We start from the raw sequence: 26,937 nt of genomic DNA, 5'->3' as shown, positions 1-26,937 counted from the left end.
GTGGTTGTGAGGATAAAAGTAAAGTTTATCACAGTACTTGCCACATCATAGGTGCACAAGTAGTTATAAGTACGAACATAATTACGACAGCCTCTGGGGAGTACATGTAGCTATTAAAAAACACTGAAGAGCAAGTCAGCAATGATGCTTACTGCAAAAGTGGAAATCTCATTTAGGGATGTCTGTAGACTGACATGGGCATTTAGAGAATAAATTTGGGAAACAGTTCTGTGAGAATATCCAGCTGAGCTAAAAACAAATTCAATGCACAAAATTCACTCAAGGATAAAGAGGAGGGTATGAATATAGGAAAGTTATAGAACACGATTTTGTTCATTTGTCTATAATATGAATTTAGTTTAGTAGATTTCTGCCTGATTTGGCTAAAGCACCTGATCTGAAGACACACTTTAAGGTTTTCTTTCCTCAAATAATTAGAAAAGTAAAGTAGACTTTCTGGAGTCAGACAGGTCTGAGTTCAAATTCTAGGCTTGGCAAATATTTGCCATGTGACCTTGCCCTCTCTCACCCTCTGATTCTCTGTTCCCTCATCCGTAGAATGGAGATGGTCCTGCTATCTCAGAGGTGGAGATGAGTATTGAGTAGATTCAAGGGCAAGCACAGTGCCTGGCACAGTGAGGCTGCTCAATCAATAGACCAATTGTTATTTCACAAATGCCAACTCAGCATAACACATCATGGCCTGAATCCTTAGGCAGCCTCGTCAGGGTCTGAAGGTGTCATCTATCAAATGTCAAACTTACTGAACTTGCAGGGACTCATTCATTTTATTCAGTACCTGATGCAGCCTCAGGTCAGAGGCAATGGAAGAGTAAATATGCACCCTTAGTGGGGCTAGGTGTTACCACACAGCATAGATGGGTCAAGCTCTGAGTGACATTGCCACCTATTGGTAAAGAGGGATATTGCCTCCCAGCTTTAGCTGCTATCTTAGAGAAAAGACTATTTTAGGAGTTGTGTCAAATTCTAGACTCTTTGGAAATAAGAGTATTTCAAGTTGTGCCAGAGAACAGAAACAGCAGATATAAAGAATAAGAAAAGCAGGAGAAGACTAATAGGACAGGAAAAGCATATGATGGAGTGGTATAAAGTTCTAAAATTGTAGGCATTCCGATCAGTCAAGTTTTCCAAACAATCTTTTAGAGAATTGTTTTTTTTCTGGGCTGAGATTGTGTTTTTGATTTTACAATAGCAGCTAATGGGAAAGCAGAATCACTTTAAAGCTTACTTTACTGAAATGTATCTATTCTGATTGCATGAGGGACACACTGACAAAGGGACCCAATATATGTTTCCTGGTAAGGTGACCAGACCCAGCTGACAGAGAAGAAATCTGCCCACTCATCTGGCACTAACTTTGCAAATGGGACCTGAGGAGAATGTGGCTGTAAAAGCTCATCAACGGTTTTAAAAATCAGTGGGGAGAAGAAAAATAAGACTGAACTTACCTCTGTCATGCGGGGCTTGTGGGAGCTGGATGGCACGAGCCTTCCTGTCTCAGGATGCGGAGCTATGGCCATGGTGTATGTCTCTTTGCTCACCTTCTGCTTAGACCTCAGGAGGGACAAAGCAGCTTTAGTGGAAACCCCTGGTAGGTTGGGGTTGTACAAACTTATGCACCAACCAGCGTAAACAGAGGACCTCCTATCTGCATGCTGGATGTGATTTGGCTTAATGTAGTTTAAATAGCACCAACTGACATTAGTGGTCGTGTGGAGGCTGGGGAACTGCAGTACCTTCTTTGAGTCCGTACCTTCTTGAGACTTGGCTGATTTGGGGGATGTTTCTGACAGAGGAAGAGAGCTGGGAGGTGCCAGTGAAGGGAGGTCAGGTTGTTCCTTGGAATCTTCTTTCTTCACGCTCAGGGTGGGCAACCCTCTTTGGTGATGTTTACCAGATGGCTGCCCATATTCCTTCAAAGCCTCTGAGCCTGGAGCTGTCACATGGGGCAGTGTAGGGTGAGGAAGGGGAGTAATTTCCTTTGGGTCAGATGGATCTGTGGGCAAGCTGGACAGCAATTCTAGCTCCCTCCTGACTTGGCCCTGGCTGCCCAAGGAGGATTTCTCTGGCCTCTTGCCATCCTCAGTGCTGGTAAGCACCACACTGCATGATTTTAGCAGTTCCAGTTTTTCATCTGCCTTGGAAGCCTCCTCTTCCTTCACCCGTTTTTGCTGCTGGGTTTCCATGGTAAGTTCAAGGCTGCCAGCTGGTGAAAGGACACGCTTGCTTCCCCCCACTGTCGATGAACTCCCCTCCAGGCTCAAGACACTCTCTGATGACAGGGAAGTGCCTTTTCTTTCAGGTAATGTCACAGGCACTCTCAGATATGGAGTCTGGAAACCTCTGCTCTGCTCTTCGCTTATCCCAGCTGGCCCAAGCCTGGCTTCGTACACATCTGCCCCACACACTGTCGTCCCTTTACATGAGGGCTCCTCAAACTTAGGAAGAGCTATAGTTGCTGAGCTGCCTTGGGACTGGGTGACCAGGATCTGGGAGAGGGTGGTGTACATGGCACTCCCATAGGATGGCATGTTGGTCTGAATTCGGACGGGTACAACCAGGGACACCATGGTATCTGGACAGGCGGGCAAGGCCAATGGAGGGGCTGACATGGGCACTGAGGAGCTGGATGGGGGAGGCATGGGGGGCAGCTGGATGTTACTGCTGTACTCTGTGCTGGAGGTGAGGCCAGCTGTTCCTGTTGCCAGTGGGGCCAGGCTGGTTTTAATCTGTGGCAGACGACTTTCCACATCGCCAGAGAGCTGAAGGGAAAACTGGGATTGGAGAGGCAGGAAAAACCCAGAAGAGAGTGCTGAGGAGGATGGGTATGGCATGGGGAGAAATGAAGGGGGCTGCCGGAAGGGGATGCTGGTAGGGTGAGGCATGAGCTGGGGGAGGTGGAGTTGGCTTGGATGCAAAACAGTAGGTTGGAGAGGAAATGGCGGGGCTTGAAATAAGGAGGGAGGAATTGGGGGCATGGAGTACGGTGTGGAGAGGAGGCTGGACATGGACTGGGAGGAGAAGAATTCTGAAGACTGTCCTGGCTCGTGCTGCAAGAGGTGCTGGAAGGAGAAGAGGGAGACGGGTGGGGGCAGACATGGTTTCTCATGCAGGGGCAGCTGGGCAATGGGGTGGTGGAGCACCTGCAGTGCTTCTGTGAAGGGTGGAGTGGACCCCAGTGGGGGTCTGTCCTGCACCTGGCCTTTGCCTCCTGGGTGCCCAGTGTGTGAGGTGGCCGCTGAGGAAATTTGGGGCAGTGAGCTTTTGGCCACAGTTTTACTGGATGAGGGCTTTGGCTCCTCACTCTCCTGTCTTCCCATGGGGGTGGCCTCCAGCTCTGTTTCTGGATACCTGCTCAGGGAGGCCTGTCTCACCAAAAAGCATTTCCTTCTCTCTGGAGGGGCCGCTGGGGCTGCGGGGGCTGCGGGGGCTGCTGGAGCCACTGGGGCTGGGGCAGAAGGGCCTGCCAAGGACAAGCTGCCACAGTCAAATGATTTGCTGCGCCTCTCAGTCATGTGGGCCGAATGGGAAACGTCGGGGCTCTGCTCTGAGGCTGACCTCCGCATCTCCCGGGTGTGTGTGTGGTGGCTGGGGACCGTCAGCATGTGCGTGCCCAAGGGTTTGGAGCGTGTGTCGGATGACAGCCTGGGGGCCTCGGCTTTTCCGTGGTCGTCCCTCTCAAAGGAGGCGGAGCGGCTAGACCCACTCACAGAGACACTGCTCTCCTGGCTGGGGCTGCGGGACAGAGGCAAGGAGGACTCGAAGCTGGATTCCCCCGACGACTGGGCCATCTGCGCCAGGCGCAGTCTCTTCTTCTTGGGCGGCAGCTTCTCTGCCGGGAGCTGGGCAAGGGTCTGGCTGCGCTGGGGCCACTGGAACTCCTCCGTCTTCTCGGGCTCCTTCGGGGGCGGCTCGGGCTCTGTGTCCTGCCGGTCGGGCTCTTCGGTCACCAGGATCTCAGGAACCTGAATGTTGGGCTGGCGGACCAACTTGGGCTGCAGGGAGTGAGCTGAGCGTCCGTGCGGGGTGGGCGGGGGCGATGAGAATGGGGCTGGGGCCGTAGACTTGTCTTCCCCTTCCAAGCCAGCGGGTTGCTCCAGAGCGTCTGACTTCTCAAAGGAGCTGGTGTGCTGGATGACAGAAATTTCTTTGGACGTTGTTCTCCTCTCCTTTCCTGATTCCGAACCAGACCCTGGCTTAGGAGTCCTTGGCTGGAAGCCCGAGGTTCCCTCCAGGGAGGGCACTGACTTACTTGGTTCTGCTGGTGACTTGGTGGCCTCCAGGGGAAGGTTCCGAGCAGCATCGGATGGCCTGGGGCTGCCAAACTGACTTTTTGTGGACTCAAAGGCAGGTGGCTCCTCCTCGTCCCCAAGGCTCTTCTCTTTCCTCCTCTTCCTCAATGGAGTGAGCTCCAAGGTGGCCCCCAGTTTATAATGCATCACCTGGGACCAGGGCTCCTGCTCGGCCGGACTCTTCTCGGCTTCCAGAGACACGTGAGCACCTGCAGGGACCGGCTTGGGGATCTGAAGCTCTGAGCAGTAGTATTTCTTATGGGCTTCGTAGTTGTCCCTTTTCTTGTACCGAGCACCACATACGTTACATTCATAGATCACCCCTTTCGTTTTCAAGCCCTTCTTGGTCTTTTTGGTGAGTTCGCTTTCCTTGGGTTCTGGCTCGTCTGCGGGTTTGGGGGCTGTGTCCTTGCTACTTGGCCCTGCCTCCTCGGAATACTCCCCTCCCAAAGGGAGTTCGATGGCCGGCTGGCGCTTGAGCATCCGCGGGTGGGAGGGAAACACTTGACTGCTGCGGCTCGGGGCTTCGGCGTCGGTGACGTGGTCGTCGAAGGAGTAGCTACCGCGGAAGGTGGGGTGGGGGGTACTGAGGGTGCAGGCGGCAGAAGGCATTGAGTGGCTTCTCAGCAGAGGCACAGGGGGGGTGGTGCTGGGCGGGTGCTGGAGGCTCATCAGTGATGGTTCGGGCTTCGTTTTCTCGCTGTGGGACGGCAGGGGCTCCCGGTAGAGGCTGGACTTGGGCGACTCCATGCTGCTGCGCCGCGACAGCGAGCTCCTCCGGGGCTTCACGCTGTCTATCTCGCTGGTGTCCACCACCGCCTCGTTGATGGTGATGAGCTTGGTGATGTGCTCGATGACCTGTGTCCGGGGCACAGACAGAGGCACCAGGCTGGGCTTGTCCTCGGCGGACAGGGGCAGGAGGGGCTGCGTGGAGGCGGCCGTCAGCATGGTGGTCCGCTGCCCGATCCGCCCGCACTTGCCCAGGATGATCTCGGCGTAGGACCTGGCGTTGGTGTTTGGGGGGCTGGCCTGCTGCTCGGCGCTCTCCGAGCGGGAGAAGTACCCGGACTCGGTGCTGCCTTTGCTGCCCGGGCTCAGAAACGCCTGCTCGTCGATCACCTTCTTCCTCTCGCTCAAGCGGAGCGCCAGCTTCTGCTTGATGGTGTGGGTGTCTTCAGGTTTATGGCTCAGGGGGTGTTCGGAGGAGGGTTCTGCGAATGGAGTGGGGTCCTCGAGCGACTGGGCTGAGCTGGACTGGGACAGGGAACAGCGCTCGTGGCTGGAACCCTGGCTCCCGGAGCTGTACAAGCCTCTGGACAGGAGGGGGTGCTTGGGCCTGGGGGAGAGCTCTGTGGGGTGAGTGGACGCCGTGCCCGTTTCCTCTTCCGAATCAGTGCTCTCTCCCTCGGTGGGCTCCTCAAACTCTTCCCCCGGGATCCGCTCCATCTCCAGCCCCGGGGGGTATAGCTCGCTACCCACGCCCGAGGCCAGGCCGGCTTTGATGCGGTGGGCGTGGGACTTCCTGTGCTTGTAGAGGTTACTCTTGGTCTTGAAGGAGAAGCCGCAGGGGCCGCAGGGGTAGGGCCTCTCGCCCGTGTGCGAGCGGATGTGTTTCTGGAGCACGCTGGGCTTGGCGCAGGGCCGGCTGCAGTACTGGCAGATGTACTTGCCCGGTTTCTGGGGTTTCCTCTCCTTCTTGGGGGCCTCTTCTGTGGGCTTCAAGGGCACCTGGGAGGGACGGGGCACAAAGACTTTGGGGAGGCCGGGCAGGTCTTCGGCGGGGATGATGGAAGCGTGGGGAGGCAGGAGCTGGCTCTGAGGAGGGAGCCCAGGGCTCATGAAGGAGCTTGAGGGTCCAGGTCTCAGGGGGTCGACCAGCTGCCAGGTGGACCCCTCCAGGAGGTGCTCAGGTTTGCCCGGCGACATGAATGCTGGTGTCAGAGGGTGCTGTGGAAGCTGGGAGACGTGGACAGAGGCTTCGATGGAGGACCTCGTGGGGGGCTTCTGCTGCTGGCCCGTTTTCTCCTGAGAGCCTTCCCTAAGAACCGGCGAGGGGCCTGGGAAGGGCTGCGGGGCGAGGAGCTCTTGGAGGGGGCCCTCGGGGGCGACAGCTGTGCTGCTGCCTGGGAACGGGGCACTGGCCGAAACCCTGGCCTGAACAGCCTCTCCTTTAGTCAGCCGCTTCCGGGGACTTCCCTCAGCCTTCTTGGTGCCCTTGACACTTTGTTCAGGATCCATGACCTCCACGGAGACTTCCGGTGCTACTCAGGGAGGGTCGGGGCGGGCTGCATTTATGGATAATCCAAGTGTCCCAAGGAGACGTCTGGCGTTGGCCACATTGGTCAAGAGCGGAGGAAGCCAAACCCAAGACGGTGTCGGGAGTTTTTTGCAAGTGTCACTGGCTGTGAGTGGACTCAGAGCAAGTCATTGGGGCTCAAGCTATTCACGTGGGTGAGGCATGGCCCTCTACTTTGCAGACAGAAAGTGCGCCAGCACCTTCTGCCTGAATGTCTGTCGTGGGAACATCATGAGGGACGTCAATGTTGCCATCGTGTTGTCTCAGTTGGCAGTGGCGAGTGGCCCCCCATGAGTCCCCTGTGTGCTATGTGAAGTGCTGAGGGCTGGAGACGGCTGTGTGCATGGCCCAGTCATCCCTGGTCCCGGCGGAGAGAAGCCGCGCTGGATGCCGCAGGTGGCTCCGTCCAGCCTCTTCTCCCCTTTAGTCCCGTGTTGGAGATCCAGAGCCGTGGAGGGAATTCACGCACTTCTACGTGACAAACACACAGGGAAATACACACACACACAAGACAAGACAGAGTTACTGCGACTCGTCCACAACCTGGGCATCTCCGACTGTGAAAGCCAGTGAGATCCCTAAAAGGTTAACCAGGGAGATTCAAGCAGAACCCACCCCCCCGGCTCTGCATGGCCAGGCACTGCCCAGCCATCCCTCACCCCCATTCACACTGTTGTTGGGTGACCCGAATGCCGGCTGTGCTTCTGGGGCTGGGACTGTGTTGGGGGGCATCAGGCCTGTGAGGGTCAAGAGGCCTGGGCTCTACTCTGCTCTGTGAGTGCCTTCTAGTGGGTTTTAACTCCCTAAGCATCAGCTGTCTAACCTAGGAAATGGATAACAATTCCTGCCTCAGCTATGCCTTGGGCCTGCAGAGGATCCAACATGGTAATGGTTGTGGATGCCACGGGGCAAAGGCTGGTTGGTGCAGGAGGAAGTGCTGGTGGGTATTCAGGAATGAGCTTTCCAAGGGGTAGATTGTCCTCAGGTGCTATTCTCTCTGGCCCTGGATTCTGAAGGTGTCCAGGAGGGGCAATCACTCATGGCTTTTACTCCTTTGCTAACCCACCTCTGCAGCCTGCATTTCGTGGAGAAGCTAAAGCCACTGCCCTGGCTGTGGGAGCTCACGGTCTAACACAGGGGTCCTCAAACTATGGCCCGCGGGCCACATGCAAATACAAATATTGTATTTGTTCCCATTTTGTTTTTTTACTTCAAAATAAGATATGTGCAGTGTGCACAGGAACTTTTTCATAGTTTTTTTTTAAACTATAGTCCGGCCCTCCAACGGTCTGAGGAACAGTGAACTGGACCCCTGTTTAAAAAGTTTGAGGACCCCTGGTCTAACACGACCATGGCTACCTGAGCTGCCCAGCAATAGCTGGGAGGATCATCCTGGCACTAAAAAAAGTGCCCCAGAGGGGGGTCCTTGCCAAGCCAAGGCGCAGAGTTATTCTGGGTGGGTGCACCTTCCCGGGTCAGCCGGAAGCCGGGCAGTCTAGGCTTCTTGGGCTCCAAGTGCACCTCAGGCCCTTCTTCCCAGCAGCACGGTCAGCATGTCAAAGCTGGAAGTCACTGTGGACTCCGTCTCAACCCACCTTTCTTTCCAGTGGAGGAAACTGAGAACCACAGAGGGAAGGTGGCCTTCTCAGGCCCCATGTTCCTAAGAGGCAGGGCTGGCACCTGAACCAGGTTCCCCGTTCCCCGTGGTTGGAGTCCATTCCCCAACCACCCATAGGTATCCATCCCCTGGTCCATCCCCTGGGGAAGTGACCAGTGTCTCCCTGGCTTTCGTCCTTCTCCTGTAAGCATGCTCTGCTCCTAGCATCCTGACCTCGGGCTCCTTTCACGCCCTGGCCCTGTTTTTCACCAGTATTTTCTGAGGCAGACTTGAAGAGTTCGCTCTTTGCACTTTCACAGGGTACTCAGAAAGTCAACAAGTCTGAGAGACTCAAATAATTGTCTCACAGATGGCAGCACCTCAGACACAGTGACATGGAGGAGCAGGTGACTTCATCTATTAGCTAAAAATGGCACACTATAAATTTACCCCCTTTTTAAAAACTATATTTTGTTGATTTTTCAGAGAGGAAGAGAGAGATAGAGAGTTAGAAACACTGATCAGCTGCCTCCTGCACACCCCCTACTGGGGATGTGCCCGCAACCAAGGTACATGCCCTTGACCAGAATTGAACCTGGGACCCTTCAGTCCACAGGCCGACACTCTATCCACTGAGCCAAACCAGTTAGGGCTAAATTTACCCCTTTTGTATGTCCTTTCCATCTTGAGCCTACAAAGAATTCAAGGGAACTATAGCAAAATTTTATAAAAATTTGTAAAAGAATGACAAACTAGAAATAAAAACAACTTTAAATAAGAATAACAAGTCAGAACAAAGGAAAATGTAAATAAGGCAGGAAGTCAGGATTGGAGGGATGGAAAGAAGACTGGTATACCAATCACAAGGGATCACAGTGTTTCTGTAGTTCAGCCATACAATTATATCTGAGCTTCCCAGCAGCCAAGGAGAAAGAGATGTGATCTATTACAGAGTCCGTATAAGCCAGAGATGAAGAACTATCTCAGTTCCTTGCAGGAAGCAAAGGGTTGCTTGAAAATAACCATTTCTCTTGGTACAGGGGCAGTGAATGTATGAAATCACCAGAGCCTTCAAATAATGTCCCTCCCACAAAAGGAAGGATTGATTTTTGTCAGTTGGAAGGTCACGACTCTGCAAAAGCTATTCTTTGATCAGTCAAAACCCTCCCCTGACTCAGGCAGAGAAGGCAGCCTCCCATAGCAGGGCCCCTGTGGGTATGGCAGGGAAACCTCACTTCATCAGGGGGCCATGTAAGATGTCATCCAAACTGGAGCACATTTGAGAGTGAAAGAGGCATTACTAACGATTGTGGAGGAGCAATAGGAATAAGCCAGGCCTGTCCCAGCCTAGCTGGGACAAATGGTTACCCTTACAATCAGGTTTTACTTTGAGACCCACACCAGGCTCAAGTGCTGACTCAGGGTATCTGATATACACTTTCCATCTTTGCTAGGAGGACTTAAATCACACTGTCTCCTAATGGATTCTTAGAGACTGGTTATCTAGGTCAATCCGCTTACTTGACAGATGGGGAAACTGAGGCCTAGAAGGATGATGTGATTTTTCCTAAAATTTGCACAGTGATGGTAGCAGAGCTAGACTGTCCTGTGTCTCTCAACCTCTGGCCAGTGTTCAACTCCTGCCCCAAGGAATCAATGCCACTATGACACAGGACAGTCTAGTCTGTGGCACAGTGAGGACTGCCGTCGGTGGCTCTCTGTTCTACGGGAGCACTGGCATGGCCCCGGGGACATGGCTGTATCTCCAGGTGTCTAGAGGTTTAACAGTAAAGGAGGCCTTTTAACTTATGTCCTTACCTCGCTCTGGCTGCTGGACAGGAAAAATGGGGAGCCCGGCTAATGTTGGGGAGTCCATCCTGGTGGCATTATCCCAGGCTTTGATTATGCAAGCTAAGGTGGGTGGCAGCCCCCTGTTCCCCACATGTCCTTCTTCACAGAACCTACAGTTAATTTATTATGTTCTTCCCAACATCCTAAGGCATATATATAAATATGTGTGCATACTGGATTTTATGTAAATGAAGGAAATACAGTGTACACATGGATATCGAGGTTCACCTTACTCTTTCTGGGGGCAGCTAGTATTCCACTTGGGGCTGTATTCAAATTCAGCCAGTCCTGTATTGAAGCCCATGAAGGTTGTTTTCAGCTTTTTCTATTCCAGGAAACACTACAAAGAACATCCTCTGTACAGTCACGCAAATGTATCCACAGGATAAATTCCACGAAGGAAATGTATCTTGAACTTTTGATAGGTACTGACAAATAGCTCCCCCCAAAGGACAAATTTACATGCCAATTGTGTGTGAGGACTGTTTCTCGGATTTTTTTCTACCCGGAATACAATCTATGTCTTTAATATTTACTGATATACAATCATTGTACTAGTTTCCTATTGCTGCTGGAACAAACTGCCACAAACCTAGTGGCTGAAACAACACAATTTAGTATCACACAGTTCTAGAGGCCAGAAGTCTGAAATGGGTCTCACTGGACTAAAAACAAGGTATGACCATTTTTCTTTCTGGAAGCTCTAGGGGAAAATCCATTTCCTCACCTTTCCAACTTCTAGAGGTCACCTGCATTCCTTGGCTCATGGCCCTCCCCATCTTCAAGGCCAACAATGGCTTGCTGCATCCTTCCCACAATGAATGACGCTAACAGTGACTGCTCTGCCTCCCTCTTTCACTTGTAAAACCTCTTGTGATTATGTTGGGCCCTCCTGGATAATCCAGAATGATCTCCCTATCTCCAGATCCTTAATTTAATCACACCTACAGAGTCACCTTTGCCATGAAAGGCAAAACATTTTTATAGATTTTAGGGATTAGAAGGTGGAGCTCTTTGAGGGTCATTATTCTGCCGACCACAATGGCCTCTTAGGTTTAAAAAATCTGTATTTCTTGATCTCCAGGGAGGCTTAAAACTTTGCATAAATGTATTAACTATTACATTCAGGGAACTATCTTATAAGAAGAATTTGTTTATGTTTCTAATGAATTATATTTTTCTTATCTGTTTATGTAAACTTTTTTGATATTGGCGGTATTGATCCTTTATACAGGGTGAGACAAAAGTAGGTTTACAGTTGTGAATATGTGAAACAGAGTTTATTCTTGTATTGCTAGAGGCCTGGTGCACAAAATTTGTGCACGGGTAGGGTCCCTAGGCCTGGCTGGCGATCAGGGCCGATCTGTGGGGTGACTGGCGGGGCAACTAGGGGGGCCTGCTCACCGGCCCTGCCCCCCCACTCCCACTGCTGACAGTTGCCTCCCGCAGAGGGAGGCGACCAGTGGCGGGGCGATTGGGCAGTGGTGTCACCCACTAGCTGGCCAGTCCCATCCCCCACCGCCGTCGACGCCAGTCATCTCCCTCTGTGGGGCAACCAGCGGGGCAATCAGGGGCCCCCACTGGCACCCACCTTGGCTGGCCTGGGGCCTGTGGGCTGGAGGAAGCTCCTGCATTGAGTGTCTGCCCCCGTGGTGGTCAGTGTGCGTCAATAGCAATTGGTCATTTCACTGGTAGTTCTGCTGTTCAGTCAATTTGCATATTAGGCTTTTGTTATATAGGATTATTTATCAATTATTGCATTGTTTTCTATATGAACTATAAATCTACTTTTGCCCCATCCTGTACAGTGGAAGGCACAATCTGCCCCCCTGGGGTGGCCAGGAGTGTGCTGTGGGCTGGGTCAGGCTTCTGAGGTGACCAGCCCCTCACACCCTCTGGCCTGGATTCACTCATGGAAAATAGGCACTACCTAGGGCAGTGATGGTGAACCTATGACACGCGTGTCAGAGGTGACATGCGAACTCATTTTTTTGGTTGATTTTTCTTTGTTAAATGGGTTTTTCAAAATGCTGACACGCCGAGCTCAAAAGTTCCGCCATCACTGACCTAGGGTCTGATGGATTGCCTGTGTCGGGAATAAGTTTTCCACTAATGCAATAGGTCAAACAGTGCTGCTTCTCTGACAAGCCTGCGATATCTGCTGTGGGGCAGGTCTGTGGCATCATCAGCGTCTTCCCGGGAAACGTGTCTCCCTCTCAACTGGGCAGAGACTAGGCCAGTGATGGCGAGCCTTCTGAGCTCGGCGTGTCAGCATTTTGAAAAACCCTAACTTAACTCTGGTGCCATGTCACATATAGAAATTTTTTGATATTTGCAACCATAGTAAAACAAAGACTTATATTTTTTTATATTTATTTTATATATTTAAATGCCATTTAACAAAGAAAAATCAACCAGAAAAATGAGTTCTGACATGTGTGTCATAGGTTCGCCATCACTGGACTAGGCCTTAATCATCTTTGTATTTTCAGTGCCTGGCACTGAGTCAAATACTGAAAATATTTTTAAAATACTTAAATGACCATCTTACCATGTGCCCAAACTATACTAAAATTCACATATTAATCCTCACACATATCCCCTTTATGCAGATGAGAAGACTGAGGCTCAAAGAGGTGAGGCTAATTGCTTCAGATAATACAAGAGAGGGCAGAGGTAAGATGCAAATCCCGAGCACAGGCCACTGTCTAGAAAACCCCCAAGAGTGCTGACCTTGGTCAGAATGGCCCAGATGGATTCTGCCTTTCTTCCCAGCACCCCAGCTCCTCCAGGAAGTCTTCCCAGTTAACCACATCCATCTGCACTTGCACCGAAGCCTCCTCCCATGTGCAAATCACTCGGTGTGACCCTGCTCAGAACTGGGTTTCTTGATAAACGTTTTCCCCACCAACCATGAGTGGTGGATTATTCACCATTTGGAAGGTTCCCAAATCACTTCCCTGGGATGACTGTGGTTTCTGCATTCCTACGTTTCCCTCTTCTCCTCCCTCTCAACCCTAAGACCCAGCCAGGGCTTGGAATTTCTACATACTGGTTGAAAAGTAAATTCTATTCATAGCGAAGAGAAAGCTAGGCCGTTCTAGGCAAGTTATATATAAGAGACTGGTTTTTGTCTTCCTGTTAGAGAGCCCAGGGACCAAGGTGGACTTGACATCCCTAGGGAGGACAACGTTTCCAACAACATCCCCGAGGAAAGCAGGACCACGTTTCACAGTCAAGACCAAGCAACAGTGCACTCTGCTAAACCCTCGGAAGCCCAGATGCAGCCATGATTATTTGTGGTTGTGATAACTCAGGCAAAGATGGTCCAAACCAATGCATGTGTCTAGTCTGGACAACTGAACTCAAGATGTGTTGGGCTGTTGTTAGTGTTAACACAATTACTCTGTCGAGCAGGGACTATTATTATCTTCATTTTACAGATGAGGAAACTGAAGCACAAAATCACAAACCGGCAATGACAGAGCTTAGGCCATCAAATGCCTCTGCAGTGGATACCCTCAAGGCAGCTGGGGTCACACCAGCCTCTTGGACAGGACTTAGATTTAAATCAAGTAACCAAACATCGTTCCTAGCAGCCTTCCTTCCCATTACGTGGCTGGCCTTGTTAAGAGCTTTTATTTTCTTTCACCCAGAAAAATATAGACAGTGTTTAAGTCTTATTCCCATTGAGTCTGAAAATGAACTGAGATTAAGGACTATAGTCTTGACTCAACAAGGATCTGGTGAAACCCAGATACTTGTAGTTAATTAATCTACTAAGTTATCTATTGTTATAAATCTAGTTACCTATATATCTACCTATCTCATCATTTACTCATATCCACCTGGTCCCAGTAAAGATTAAAAGAAGCTCCTGGACACCCCTGAGAATGTGGCAAATATCTGAACCTAATGCCACCGGCTTATCTTAAGTGGTCCAGGAAGTAGCTGTGGGTGAAAGAGCTTAAGAAAGAAAGAACAAAGCCTGAAATGAGAGTTGGGCAGGGTCAGACCACTTGTCTTCTGGCCATTTACATTCTGCCAGTCTCAGTGTTGCCTATGAAAGACCTGCACTCCACATTTCTTGCTGTGGAGTTTCCAGCAGGTCTCTTGCTGTGCCTTTAATGGCATCTTTTTTTTCTACACAAATGGCCGTGGTACAAAAGGCTTCCTAGGTAGTTAAGGTTCTTCAGTCTCCTGTGAAGGGTAATACACAGAACACACTATGAAACACACACACACACATACACACACTATAGAATAAGTGATATAAGGACGAATGACCAGGGAGATTAGGTGAGATGTACAATATATTCCAAAAGTAAACAAAGACAAAAGTAGGGATTATGTGTGGTCTCCACCACTCTTGCCCACAAAGCAGGATGGATACAACTGTAGTAGCAATGGTATAGCAGCTATAATGACCACTTTGAAGTTCACCTCACTTATTCACTCAGTCTTCAAGCATTACATGGACCTTCTCAATGCCACACCAATAATAGGAAAACAGACATAAATGATAGACCTTACTACAAAGTTGATTGTGTGGAAGCAAAACAAAGAGAAATAAAAAGCAACAATGGAAACAAGAGAGTAGGAAACAGATTCCCACATATACTGTATAGTCACCTGATTTATAATTAAGGCGTTATTTCATTTGATGGGGAAATGATAATCTTTTCAATAAATAGTGCTGAAGTAATTAGATATCTATAAGGAAAAAAATGATTGAGGCCCTTACCTCACATCATACACAAATATTAATGTGAATGGATGTTTGACCTGAATGCAACTAGTTAAATGATAAAACTTGCAGAAAAAAGCACTAGAACATCATAGCTTCATGAATTTGGATCCAGTGAAGATCTCTTACACAGTTCACAAAAAGCATAATCATATACTCATAAAATAACGTGTAAATAAATTGGGCTTCATTAAAATAAAAGTCTGCTTATTAGAAGATACTGAACCACAGACTTGGAGAAGATATTTGCAATACATATTCGACAAAGGACTCATCAAGAATATAAATATTCCTAAAAATGAATTTTAAAAGGGAGACAACCCAATTAACTTTTAGCTAAACTTAACTCAAAATGGATAAGAGATAAAACTATAAAACTCTTAGAAGAAAACATAGAAGAAAAGCTTCATGATATTGGATTCAGCAGTGATTTCTTAGATATGACACTAAAGCACAGGCAACCACAGTAAAAACAGATAAACTGAATTTCATAAAAATTTAAAACTATTGTGCATCAAATGATATAATCAAAAGAGGGAAAAGGCAACCTCCAGAATAGGTTAATATCCAGAATATATAAAGAACTTCTACAACTCTAAAACAAAAACCAAACAACCAGGTTAAAAACGAGCAAAGAACTTGAATAGACATTTCTCCAGAGAAGATATACAAATGGCCAACGAGCGCATGAAAAGATGCTCAACATCGCCATTCATTAGGGAAATATAAATCAAAGCCATGAGCTACTACCTCACATGTAATAGGATGGTTACTATAAAACAAACAAACAAACAAACAAAAACCCCAGAAAAATAAGTGCTGGTTAGAATGTGGAGATACTGGAACTGTTGTGTACTGCTGGTGGGAATGCAAAATGGTGCCGCCTCTACAGAAAACAGTACGGTGATTTCTCAAAAAAATTAATAACGGAATTACCATATGATCCAGCAATTTCATTTCTGGGTATATACTCCAAAGAATTAAAAGCAAAGTCTCAAAAGAGGTATTTGTACAACCATGCTCATAGCAGTATTATTCACAATAGTCAAAAGGTAGAAGCAGCCCAAATGTTCATAGACAGATGGATGGATAAACAAAATGTGGTATACACATGCAATGGAATATTATCCAGCCTTAAAAGGAAAAAAAATATCCGGACACATTCTACAACATGGATCAACCTTGAGGGCATTATACTAAGTGAAATAAGCAAGTCACATAAAGACAAATACTATATGATTCCAAATACATGATAGTCAAATTCATAGAGACAGAAAGAATGGTGGTTTCCAGGGGCTAGGAGAAGGGAAAGGGGAATAAGGAGTTACTTAATGCAAATGGAGTTTTGCAAGTTAAAGATAGTTTTGGAGATTCATTCACATTGCCCAACAGTGTGAAAATACTTAATACCACTGAACTAAAAAATGGTTAGGATGGCACATTTTATGTTATGTATATTTTATCAGATTTTTTTAAATGGCAAAAGATTTGAATAAGTACTTTAAAAAAGATGTTATCTAAATGGTCAATAAGCATATGAAAAGGTGCTCAACAACGTTACTTATTGAGAAAATATAAATTAAGTCATCACACTTTCACCAGTATGGCTAACATGAACCAAACAAAATTATACTAAATGCTGGCACAGAAGTGGATCAACTGGAACTCTTCATGTCCATTGTTGGTGGGACGGTAGACTCAGCCATTTGGACATTTGATTGGCAAAATCTTCAAAGCTAACACTCATCTACCCTATGACCCAAAATTCCACTCCTAAGAACATATTCTACAGAAATGCACATACGTGTCTGCCAAAAAGCACAAACAAGAATGTTCACAGTAGCTTCATTCATGACAGCAAAAAACTGGAAGCAGCCCAAATGCTAAAACAAATAGAATGAATAAATAAACTATGGGACATTTACACAAGAATTATGACATAGTAATAAAAGAGAACAAAGTACTGCTACAAACAAAAATATGGATGGATCTCACAGACATAATAAGTAATAGAACTCAGACACGATAGACTGTTCACTGTATGATTCCACCGAACTGAAGAATAAGGACAGGCAGCACTAATTTTGTGGTAATAGAAATCAGAATAGTGGTTTGCTGGGGTGGGGCAGGTGGCTATTGACTAGGAAGGGGCAGGCAGGAGCTTTCTGGGGTGATACAAATGTTCTACATCTTGATCTAGTTACATACATATTATATGGGTGTGTACATGTAGAAAGTATTTGAGTTGTATGCACTTCATACTATGTGTATAGATATATGATATGTGTACAAAATTGTATGTGTGTTATGCTCCATTTAAAAATGACACAAAATTTTCTCTTGAAAAATACAAAGCCTATAAGGAGAGAGACACAAACAAAAACAGGTAATAAGATGTAGTAGACACCATGATGGAAACAGGTTCCGAATACAGGTTGGGAGAGGGAAGAGAATGCTCAGGGGGTAGGCTTCAGCGAAGGTACACTGGGCTCCTCAGGTCAAATGGTATTTCATCAAGCAGAAAAGGGGACTAATGTGGACAAAGGCATGACGATGCCGGGGAAACACTGAGCATGTGAGAAGGCAGGTAATTCATTGTGGTTAGAGGGTCGGGTGTTAGAGCACAGTGGTGGGAGGCTGAGGTCATGAATCAAATCAGGCTTCAGATTTGTTTATTTAAATGAGTTCCCCGTAAACATTTGTCGAGTGAATGAATGAGCCTTCCCTCGGTCATGAGGCATCTGATGGCTGGAGTCACAAGACAGGTGTATTTGCATAGCAACCAGCACTGATGAGATACAGCAGTGGTGGGGTCATGAAGTCCATTTCTTTTAAAATTGTTAGTTTCTTCAAAGTCTACTGTCTTCCAGGCCCCAGAATTTGAAACCATCTGCATTCCTTTCCAGTACTGATTCTGCCATAAAGCTTAGGGACTTTTTTTGTATTTACCATCTCCCTCAACTTCCTTCCACTCAATCTCACCATCTTTGATAAATTACATGTTTTTGGCTATTCTGGTAGTTGCCTTGAACAATCAAATAATAGACTTAAATTGCTCTTCCCTGATCTGTCAACTGTTCACTTCCTGCTACGAACAAGAAGAAATTTGTCCACATTCCCTTCTTTCCATCTCCTTTCCCCGTCCATCTTCAAATGTTTACTTATATATTATTATTCTTACAATGTCAAGTTTCATAACATCTATATTCTCCACTATATTGTAATTATATAGTCTATAATTTAATTCTAAAAATTGAAACTAATAAACAACATGTTTGTGAAGATAATATTCCCTGGGAAACTACTTAGCATGAATTCCACAGAACTGAAATTTTATTACAAGGAAAAAGTCAACCAATCAATTTTTTCTACAAAGAGTTTATGGCTTCTTTTACTTCTTTTTTGAATCCTATGTCATCATCTTTTTTTTTTTTTTTTTTTGATTGACAGAAAGAACTCTAAGTTTTTTGGGTCTTTTCTTCCAGAAAATATAGATGACTGAGTGAAAAACTTTATGAACTCTTACATAAAAAGTCTTTATTTTGCTTTCAAAGTTTGAGGGGATAGATTTCTTATTTCAAAATCATTGTCCTCCAGATGTCTGAAGGTACTCCTCCACTGTCCTGGGCTTCTTACGTTACTGATGAGAAATTCTGATGTAAGTTTTGATTCTCTTTGAAAGCTTTCTGTTTTTTTATCTTTGATGTTCTGAAATTTTAACAAAATCGGTCTAAATTTCCTTTTCATTAATTCTGTCCTAATTTAGTGTGCTCTTTCAATTTTACAATCCATGTGTCTTTCTTTAACTAAGGGAGAATGTCTTTTGTTATATCTTTGCCTATTTCTACCCCTCCCTCTCCCTTGGTCATTGTCCGGTCTCTGCTTCTAGATCTCTATTTGATGGATACTGAAGCTTCTGGACCTATCCTCCATGGACATTAATTTTTTTTTCTCTTTGAGGTTTTACTCTACATTCTGGGATATTTTCTTAGTTTTAATGTCTAGATCACCAATCTGTCTTCATCCATATCCATTGTGTCACTCGGTTCATCCGCTAAATTTTTTCTCAGGAGTCATATTTTTAAATTTCAATAATTATTTTCTTTTCTCTGATTATTCTATCTTCATAGGAACTGCATTCTATTAAATGAAATAATATCAATTATTGTTGAAGATACTAATGATAATTTATTTTAGGGTTTTCTTAGAGTTGAGCTGTTTCCTTTTGTAAACTCTCTTTTTCTTTGTTCCTATCTTAGGCCTTCTCTTTCTGCTGTTGGTTTTCTGCTAATGTTTGGTGATCCTGGTTGTCCATAGATATTTAAGAGTGAAGGACTATGTTGTGAAATTAGTATATGTGTTAGGATGCAGGTTCTATCTCCTGTAACAAGGACCCGACTGCAAGAGTGGCTTAGACGAGACAGAGTTTATTCATCTTGTGTAACAGTCTGAGTGTAAGTGGCCATGGGCTGATATGGTGGCTTCACAGCATGGGTATCTCTGATCTTACTCTTCTGTCATCCACAACATTTGGCTCCCATCTCCCACCGTCACACCCACATCCTGATCAACAGGAAAGAGAAAGGGGAGGGCAAGACCTGGAGTTGTATATATGATTTGGGTTCACACCAGCCACAGACCACACCTAGCTGATAGGGAGCCCAGGAAACGAAGTCTTCAGCTGGGCGGTACTCAGTTAACATCCATCACTACAGAAGAGGAAAAAAGATACTGATGAAACAATGAACTGCATAGGGCTTTCTGTGAAGTCTTCGGTCTATTTTTCTGAAAGGTTTGCCCTTAAATATAATGGTGAAATCATGAGCCCATCCCATGGGCGAGTTCTATGTACGAGGGTAAAGCATGATGAGTCTCCCTGTAGGGCTGTGGAGAGGGAGCTGGCCAGGGGACTCCAGCAACTGCCCAAAGAAGGGCTTTCCTCCGTGGTGAACATAGTGGTAGACTTCACCGGAGGCAGAACTGCCTGTGCTTCCCTGCTTGCTCCCTGCCACCACGCCTCTGCTGGGAGGCCTGGATCTCCCTCGGCTGGGCTCCTCTCTCAGACGCCGGCTCGTTACTTTCCTTAGCACTTACTGGGATTTGGCCTGCTGCTGGCTGCCTGCCTATAGAAAGTGAGAGGGGTTGAACTGTGTTTGCTCTTCGGAAAAGTTCTTTAAGAGAAGCTGTAACCCTGGCATCCCCTTCCTGTCTTTGTTTTGTTGGCTCTCAGCTTGAACTACGCTTGGCATTTCTGGGATAGAAATCACTTAGGCCTTTGGGTCAGACAGGGGGCTGCAGTGACTTCTGCTCTGATTTCCCTGCTGCTGCAATTTCATGGGCTTCCTTGCTTCCCAAGACTTACTGGCATTTTCGGTCCACAGATGGCATTCTGTCTTGTTTTCCAAGATTATGATGTCATCCTTGCAAATAGCTTTCTCTGTCATCTAAGATTTCCTAGGGAAGACGTGGAGGTGGGCACTTGTGCTCTGCAGTAAGGAAATCACTGCATTGTGACTCAGGGCACATTTGGCAAATGAACAGCACATGACTTGCCCAGGGACACACATTCCCTAAGGGGGACTGGGAGTCAGGGCAGGCATGTGGTCCAGAGTGTATGCTCCTGACTACGTCCCCATGTGACCTCCATGGGTGACACCTGCATAATTAATCAAGGAAACACTGGAACTTTGTGTAGGGGGTGGGACCCAGACTGGGAATCTGGAGACCTGGACTTTGCACCCACTTCGAGACCCACTCTGCTACCTGCTCCATATTTGAAAAAGAGAACGTTGGGCTCTGAGAACCTTACCCACCCTGATATTCTGGAAGCTTTGCTACCCAGCCTGAGTCGACCAGCTGTCCCAGGCCCCCTCACCCCAGGCTTGATGCTGGGCCTCACTGAACCTTCCTACCAGGACTGGGTGGATATGACTCCTGCTTCTTGACATTCCGGCTTTTTACTCCAGGACCTGACCTGACCTCACCATTCTGCCTGGTTGGTAATCCCACCCTATGCCCCTCTCTCTAGCCTCCCAACCTGCTTCTTCCTACTCCCTCCCACCGGTGCCCCAACTCCTTCCCTCCCTTCCTGCCTCTTGGCCATGGATCAAGCCCCTCCTTTGGTCCTGATGCCTGGTTCCCCTTCTCTTCTTTGTCTAGTCAAATCCTACTTATCACCCTGCCAACTTCTCCCTGGGGCCTCCAAGGTCCCATATAGAACCTTTACCCTGGGATTCCGTTAAACCTCTATGCAGATAATACTAATTACTCTTACTGGCACCTGGCATGGGTGCATGATTATAGCTCACTAAAGGTCTTCGCAGCCACCGTTTCATCTAATTGCCCAGGTTCTTTCCTGCAGAGAGGACCCGCTGTTCATGCTCCATCTCCCCCCTCAGACGGTAAACGCAATGTCTGAACGGCGCTTCACCATTAAACAGTTCCTCACCACAGCCCTCGGGGAAGGGCCTTATCATCTAATTTTGCAGAAGAGGAGACAGATGTTCAGATAGGTATGGGGCTCACCAGGGGCTGATTCCATGACCCAGGTGTGCTTTCGAGGAGACCTTGCTTCCCAAGTTTGCACCCAGGATCAGACTAATTTCTGTTTTCATGCTCCATCCTTAGCCCCGGCAAATATGATGTGTTGAACTCAGGAGGGATACATTGACAAAAAAAAGAGAATTCACCAAGTCTTAGAATCATCCTCCTATAGCACCTCCCTCCAGAGCATGCAAGGCCTGCCCCCACCCCCACCTCCATCTTTGCCCTTGAGAAAATGGGCAGAGGTGGGATCTTGAGAGCCTGAAATCCTGGTGCCTTTTTCCTTCTCCCAGAACCTCAGAAAACCCAATGGCATTTCTTCTTTGTCCTGAAGACAGGGGGCAGCCTTACTTGTCCTTGCCAGTCCAGCAGGGTAAATCCAGCCCCTCCTCCCAGAATACAGTCCCCAGAGGCTCTGGGGCAGTGAGAAGAGAAGCGGGGAATACAGGGCTGCCCTGTGGAGGGAGAGGTGGAGGACAGCCAGGTGCTGGCTGAGTCCTCTCCCTGGATGCTAAGCAAGGCACAGCCTTGCTCACTCACCCTGAGGCTCCCACTTCCTTCCTGAGAATTCTAAATCCTTCTAACATTCTAAATCCTCTCCCTACGGGTTCCCCAGCAGGTTGCAGCTCAAGTGAATGATCTCTCTTTCCCAATGGGATCACACCTCTGTTTTCCTGCCCAAGTCTCTCAGAGCCCCCCTCTCTGTGGCAATGACAGCTGCCAATTCTTGACTGCTGACTGTGTGCTCAGGGCTGGGCTCCGGATGCTGTACTAATGGTTTTGCCTACCATATCTCCATCTACAGATGTTAGACAGCAGAGGCTTTTATCACCTTCACATTTTCTGTGCCTGCCCCACTGTAGCACCAAAGGTGTTTGTGAGTGAATGAATGAACTTTTAATGATAAATAAAACCTTAGTGGATAGTTTACAGAAGCCACTTAAATTCCTTCCTGGAAAAGGGGATATATTAATTTCCAAAACTAGAGAGTATATTAATCTGTTAATGAATAGGATTTTCTAAATTTTGAGTGTCTCACTCATAAGCCTGACTTATGGAACCTGCTGTATTAGATGGTGTCTAGTATAATTCACAGACCATAAATTTCATTCCTCTAAATGTATAATGGAGTGGATTTCAGAATATTGACAGAGTTGTGCAACCATCATCGTCCTCTGATTTTAGAACATTTCATCACTTTGAAAAGAAACCTGGTGTCCATTAGCAATCATGCAGATTCCCTGTCCCCTACCCCTGGCAACAACCAACTTATCTATTGTCTGTCTCTATAGATTTGCCTATTCTGGACATCTATATATATAAAAGCCTAAGTGACTGTCCAACCATTCAACCATCCGACCGGTAGCTATGATGCACATTGACTACCGGGGGCAGACGCTCAACGCAGGAGCTGCCAAGCTGAGGTGACTTGGCAGCTACAGTTCTCTCGGAACCAGAGAGGAGGGAGCCCAATTCTGAGGTGCATCACCCGAGAACTGCCCTCTCACAACCCAGGACCCCTTGGGGGATGTTGGAGAGCTGGTTTCAGCCCAATCCCTGCAGGCCAGGCTGAGGGACCCCACCTGTGCACGAATCCATGCACCGGGCCTCTAGTTTTATATAAATGGAATCATACAATATGTGTTTTTTTGTGTCTGGCTTCTTTCACTTGGTATAATGTCTTTAGTCATTTGCTTTAAGAAAAATCATCATTTCAGGATGTATCTCAAGCCCCTTGGCCCCCAGGGGATCTAAGGCCACACTGCCTGTAGGGTCATGGGCAGCCATGAGCCGTCAGGACAGCATGCGGTCCGACAGTGTGGGAGTCAGATGGGAGAGCCTGGTCACAGTGAGGACAGTCGGAGGCCAGTTACAGAACTAGTGGTGGAACCAGTCACACATGGGGACTGCACTTGCATGGTCCTCGGGGGAAGAGAGAGCCCAGACCTGATTCTCTGGCGGGAGAGAGGAGTGGCAAGGCCACCAGCTGGGCCTGCCATTCTGAGTCTGAGGGGACAATCCCATTTCTGAGGTGGCCTCAACAGAAGGTACGGGTCCCCAGGGCTGGACTGGATCAAACCTGAGGGTGCAGAGCAGGCAACAGCCACCCAATCTCTTTGCCCTCCTCTCCATCTAACCCAGGCATCCTTCTAGCTGAGAAGCAGCGCTGGGCAGGAAGTCCCACAGGCTGAGTTGAGCCAAGAAAGGATGCTTTGGTCTTAGGCAGTGTGTGCATGCACTGATTACTTCATTAATTAGTTAATGCCTTTTTTGTTTTTTAACAATTTTAACTTGCGTTATTCCATGGAGGATCTGAGGTGGATTACAAAAACAAAATAAGCACAGAAATTAAAAAATGACAAATCAACACAGGGGAGATGGAAGACAGAAGTGCAGACCAGAGGGCCAGATGAGCAAGGGTAGGTAGTTTAGGGGGCCCCACACGTGGCTCTGGACCCTGGGATCAGGGTGCAGCTTCCTGGCAGCCAAAGAAAGAAGGACAACGCACTTAATCGCACATTCTCAGTGTCCTGACGATAAACACACCTGTTCCCAGGAAGAGCAAAGCTCTCCTTGGCACTGAGATCTGAAGGGAATTTCTCCCGTGCTGTTTTCAATAGGGAGCCATTCATTAAGTCATTCCTCCAATGCTTCTTGGGCTCCAACGTGCCAGCACTGGGCTGGCTCTGCTGGCTTCTCAGATGCCAGGTGGGCCCCACCCTTTGCATCATTAGTTCTTGTTTGGGAAACACTGTGCCATGTGGTGACCACCATGCCAAGTTTTGCCAGAAACACATACCATCTGTACTGTTATTTGTGTAGTATTTTAATTTGCATTGACTTGTTAAAAGATCATCTCATCCTAAGCAATAAGGATCACCAGTGTAACTGCCCACTCTAAGGTTTTATGGAATTAAATAAATTACTAATAAAAGAAAGAATTTCACCCATGTTTTCCTCTAGTGATTTGTGTCCCCTGCACTTGGCATAAGCCCCAACCCTCACCCCATGCACTGGGACACGCCTCCCCCTTTCTGACGGAGTGGTGGTGGCGACCCTGGGTGACTCTGGTTAAGGCTCCCCCATAACTCCCCATGCTCACAGAGCTGGAGGGGCCCTTGAGCAGCATCCAGTTCAAAGCCCACGTGTGACAGACAAAGATGCTAGAACTCAGGGAGCAGAAGGAACTCGCCCCAAATCACAAGGCTAGTGACAGGGCAGCTGTCAAGACTTCTCCCTCTGCCTTCGTCACTGCCCCAGATGGACTGTGAGCATTCTATAACCAAAGACTGGAACTCACTGAAGGAGTGTAAGAGAGGGACTGGGTTCTCCCCTAACCCTGCGGTAAGCCCTGTGAGGGCAGGAACCTCGTCTGGTTTGTTCACCCAGGTAAATCTAGCTGGTACCCCGTACTCTGCCTGACACATAGTAGGTGCTCAGGTGACAACTGTAGAATGTTAACACCAAGTTCAGGACAATGGTCTCCTCTAGAAGTGGGGGAGGGACTTTGATTGTGCAGGGCTATGCAGGTTTCCACTATATTTGTTGAAATCTTTTTAAAATTTGTCAATGACAGTTGACATTTAATATTATTTTATATTAGTGTCAAATGTACAGCATAGTGATTAGACATTAATATAATTTACAAAGTGATCCCCCGATAAGTCTAATACCCACCTAGCACCATACATAGTTATTACAATATTATTTACTATATTCCCTATGCTGTACTTTACATCTCTATGTGTTGAAAACTTCTTAAAATGGGGCGGTGGGTTTACTGCTGTTTGTTATCTTATTGTCTATGTTGATGCTGCTGTTTGTTTGAAATATTTTATAAAATGTAAACGTATTTTGTTACATACATGAATAAACCTAGTTTCACAAACAACTGTATTTTCTCTCAGCTAATATAGCACCTGTGCCCCATCTCAAGTAGCTCCAACTGATGTGGAAGAAATGGCTCTGGTTTCCATAGCAGGTATACCCCAGGGGGGTCTTCTCAGCTCATCACCTCTCCTCCACTCCCAAAGCCTGTGGCACTTGGGTGGTGAATCTGAACATAACTGAGGCCAACCGAGGCAGAGTCCATCTCAAACCAGGCCATGATATTGCTGGGGTGGCTCCCTCAAACCCACCTGGTCTAAGAGAAGACACTTGGAGAACCCCAGCTGGACCCAAGTGGGCAGAGCACCACATCGGGGCAGTGAGTGTTTCTGTAAAACCAAGCCACCAACCAATGTCTTTGCTGACCACCTGCAAAACAGTCTACTAGTAGTCTTGGCATATAGATTTTGTGAACAACATACTATCTTGTTGGATCAAATGTGAGCTTAGAATGCACTTTGAGATTGCCAGGACGGATCCACAAAGTCACACAGTCCCAGGTCTGGAAGGGACCTCCATGGTCATTGGGACACATTCCTATACCTGCCTCAAGCCTGTCCAGGGGCTGCTCCCAGGAGGCCACTCATGTCCTGGGGCAGCAGCAATCACTCTTCTTTGTTTGCAAGAAGGTGGGGGCGGCATTTTTTGTTTTTATAAAAATGGAACCACCCCAAGTACATTTCTCTACATCTTGCTTTGCTCATGGAAAGTCTTTCTAAGTCAAAGGTCAACATTTTTTGAGCAGTGTGAATACACCAGGCACAGTTATAAGCACCTCACATACACCAAGTCTATAGGGCAGAGACTACTATAATCCCTACTTTAAAAAAAAGACTGATAGTCAGAGAGGTTACATAACACAGCTTGTAAGTGCTGGCATCCAGATTGGAACCCGCAGTCTGTCCCCACCCCTGTGTTCGTAACCACTGTATCTTACTGCCTTTCTGAACAGAGACAGGGCTGTCTTATTCTTTTTGAAACTGAATGATGGACCATGGTCTGGATATAACACTTTCAAATGTTCCCTACTGTTAAATTCTCAGATATTTTATTTTATTTTATTTTATTTTATTTTATTTTATTTTATTTTATTTTATTTTATTTTTTGCTGCTGGAATATCACCAGACTGTAAAGATATGTCTTTACAGTCTAGTGCTATTGTTCTATCAGTTGGATGATCAGAAGTGGGACTGTGGGTCAAAGGGTATGTGTGTTTTGGGTTGAAGACTAGACTGATTTGCAGGTGGAAGCAAAGACGTTGTTTGCGGCATCTTCCTAAGGATGGGCCATGTGGTTTTCACTCACTGTTTTTGCTTCTGTCCTGAGGACATACCTCTGACCCCTCTTCTCCACAACAACCTCTGTTGGGGACAATCTTCTCTTTTCCAGTTTCTTCAAATGGTCCTCTGACAACATGGTTGGGTGTCCCCAATAGCTGGTCCAGACACCTCACAAAGTTCAGAGCCTCTGGGTGACCTCCCCACTGAAGACGCGTGCAGAGAGGGGCAGACTGTATGCCGATGTCAGTGGCGCAGCAGGAGAGATCCAAGTAGGTGGGGCTCAGAGTTCGTATCCTCAGCTCCTCTCTAATCACACACATGCCTTCCTGAGACAGAGACCCTTGGCAGGATATTAAAGACCAGCCAAATTCTACCCTCACACAATAAAAAGAACTCATTTTTCACTTAGAGAGGATGCCAA

The 26,937-nt window shown here is 47.3% G+C and overlaps 1 protein-coding gene across 6 annotated transcripts in view; it reads right to left on the bottom strand.

The window, feature by feature from the left end:
• The window catches only part of HIVEP3 (HIVEP zinc finger 3), a 320,556-nt gene that overhangs the window by 37,164 nt on the left and 256,455 nt on the right, over nucleotides 1-26,937 (bottom strand). For all 6 annotated transcript variants that reach the window (XM_036351227.1, XM_036351229.1, XM_036351228.1 and 3 more), the window contains one exon: nucleotides 1,470-7,080. In XM_036351227.1, coding sequence (XP_036207120.1) covers nucleotides 1,470-6,551 — 5,082 coding nt within the window. In that variant the 5' untranslated portion in view covers nucleotides 6,552-7,080. The remainder of the gene's footprint in view (nucleotides 1-1,469; nucleotides 7,081-26,937) is intronic.

The sequence above is a fragment of the Myotis myotis genome, unplaced genomic scaffold, assembly GCF_014108235.1.
Source record: "Myotis myotis isolate mMyoMyo1 unplaced genomic scaffold, mMyoMyo1.p scaffold_m19_p_2, whole genome shotgun sequence".
NCBI classification, from domain to species: Eukaryota; Metazoa; Chordata; class Mammalia; order Chiroptera; family Vespertilionidae; genus Myotis; species Myotis myotis.
Note: the sequence above shows the minus strand (reverse complement) of the source record. Positions and strands in the feature narration are given on the sequence as shown.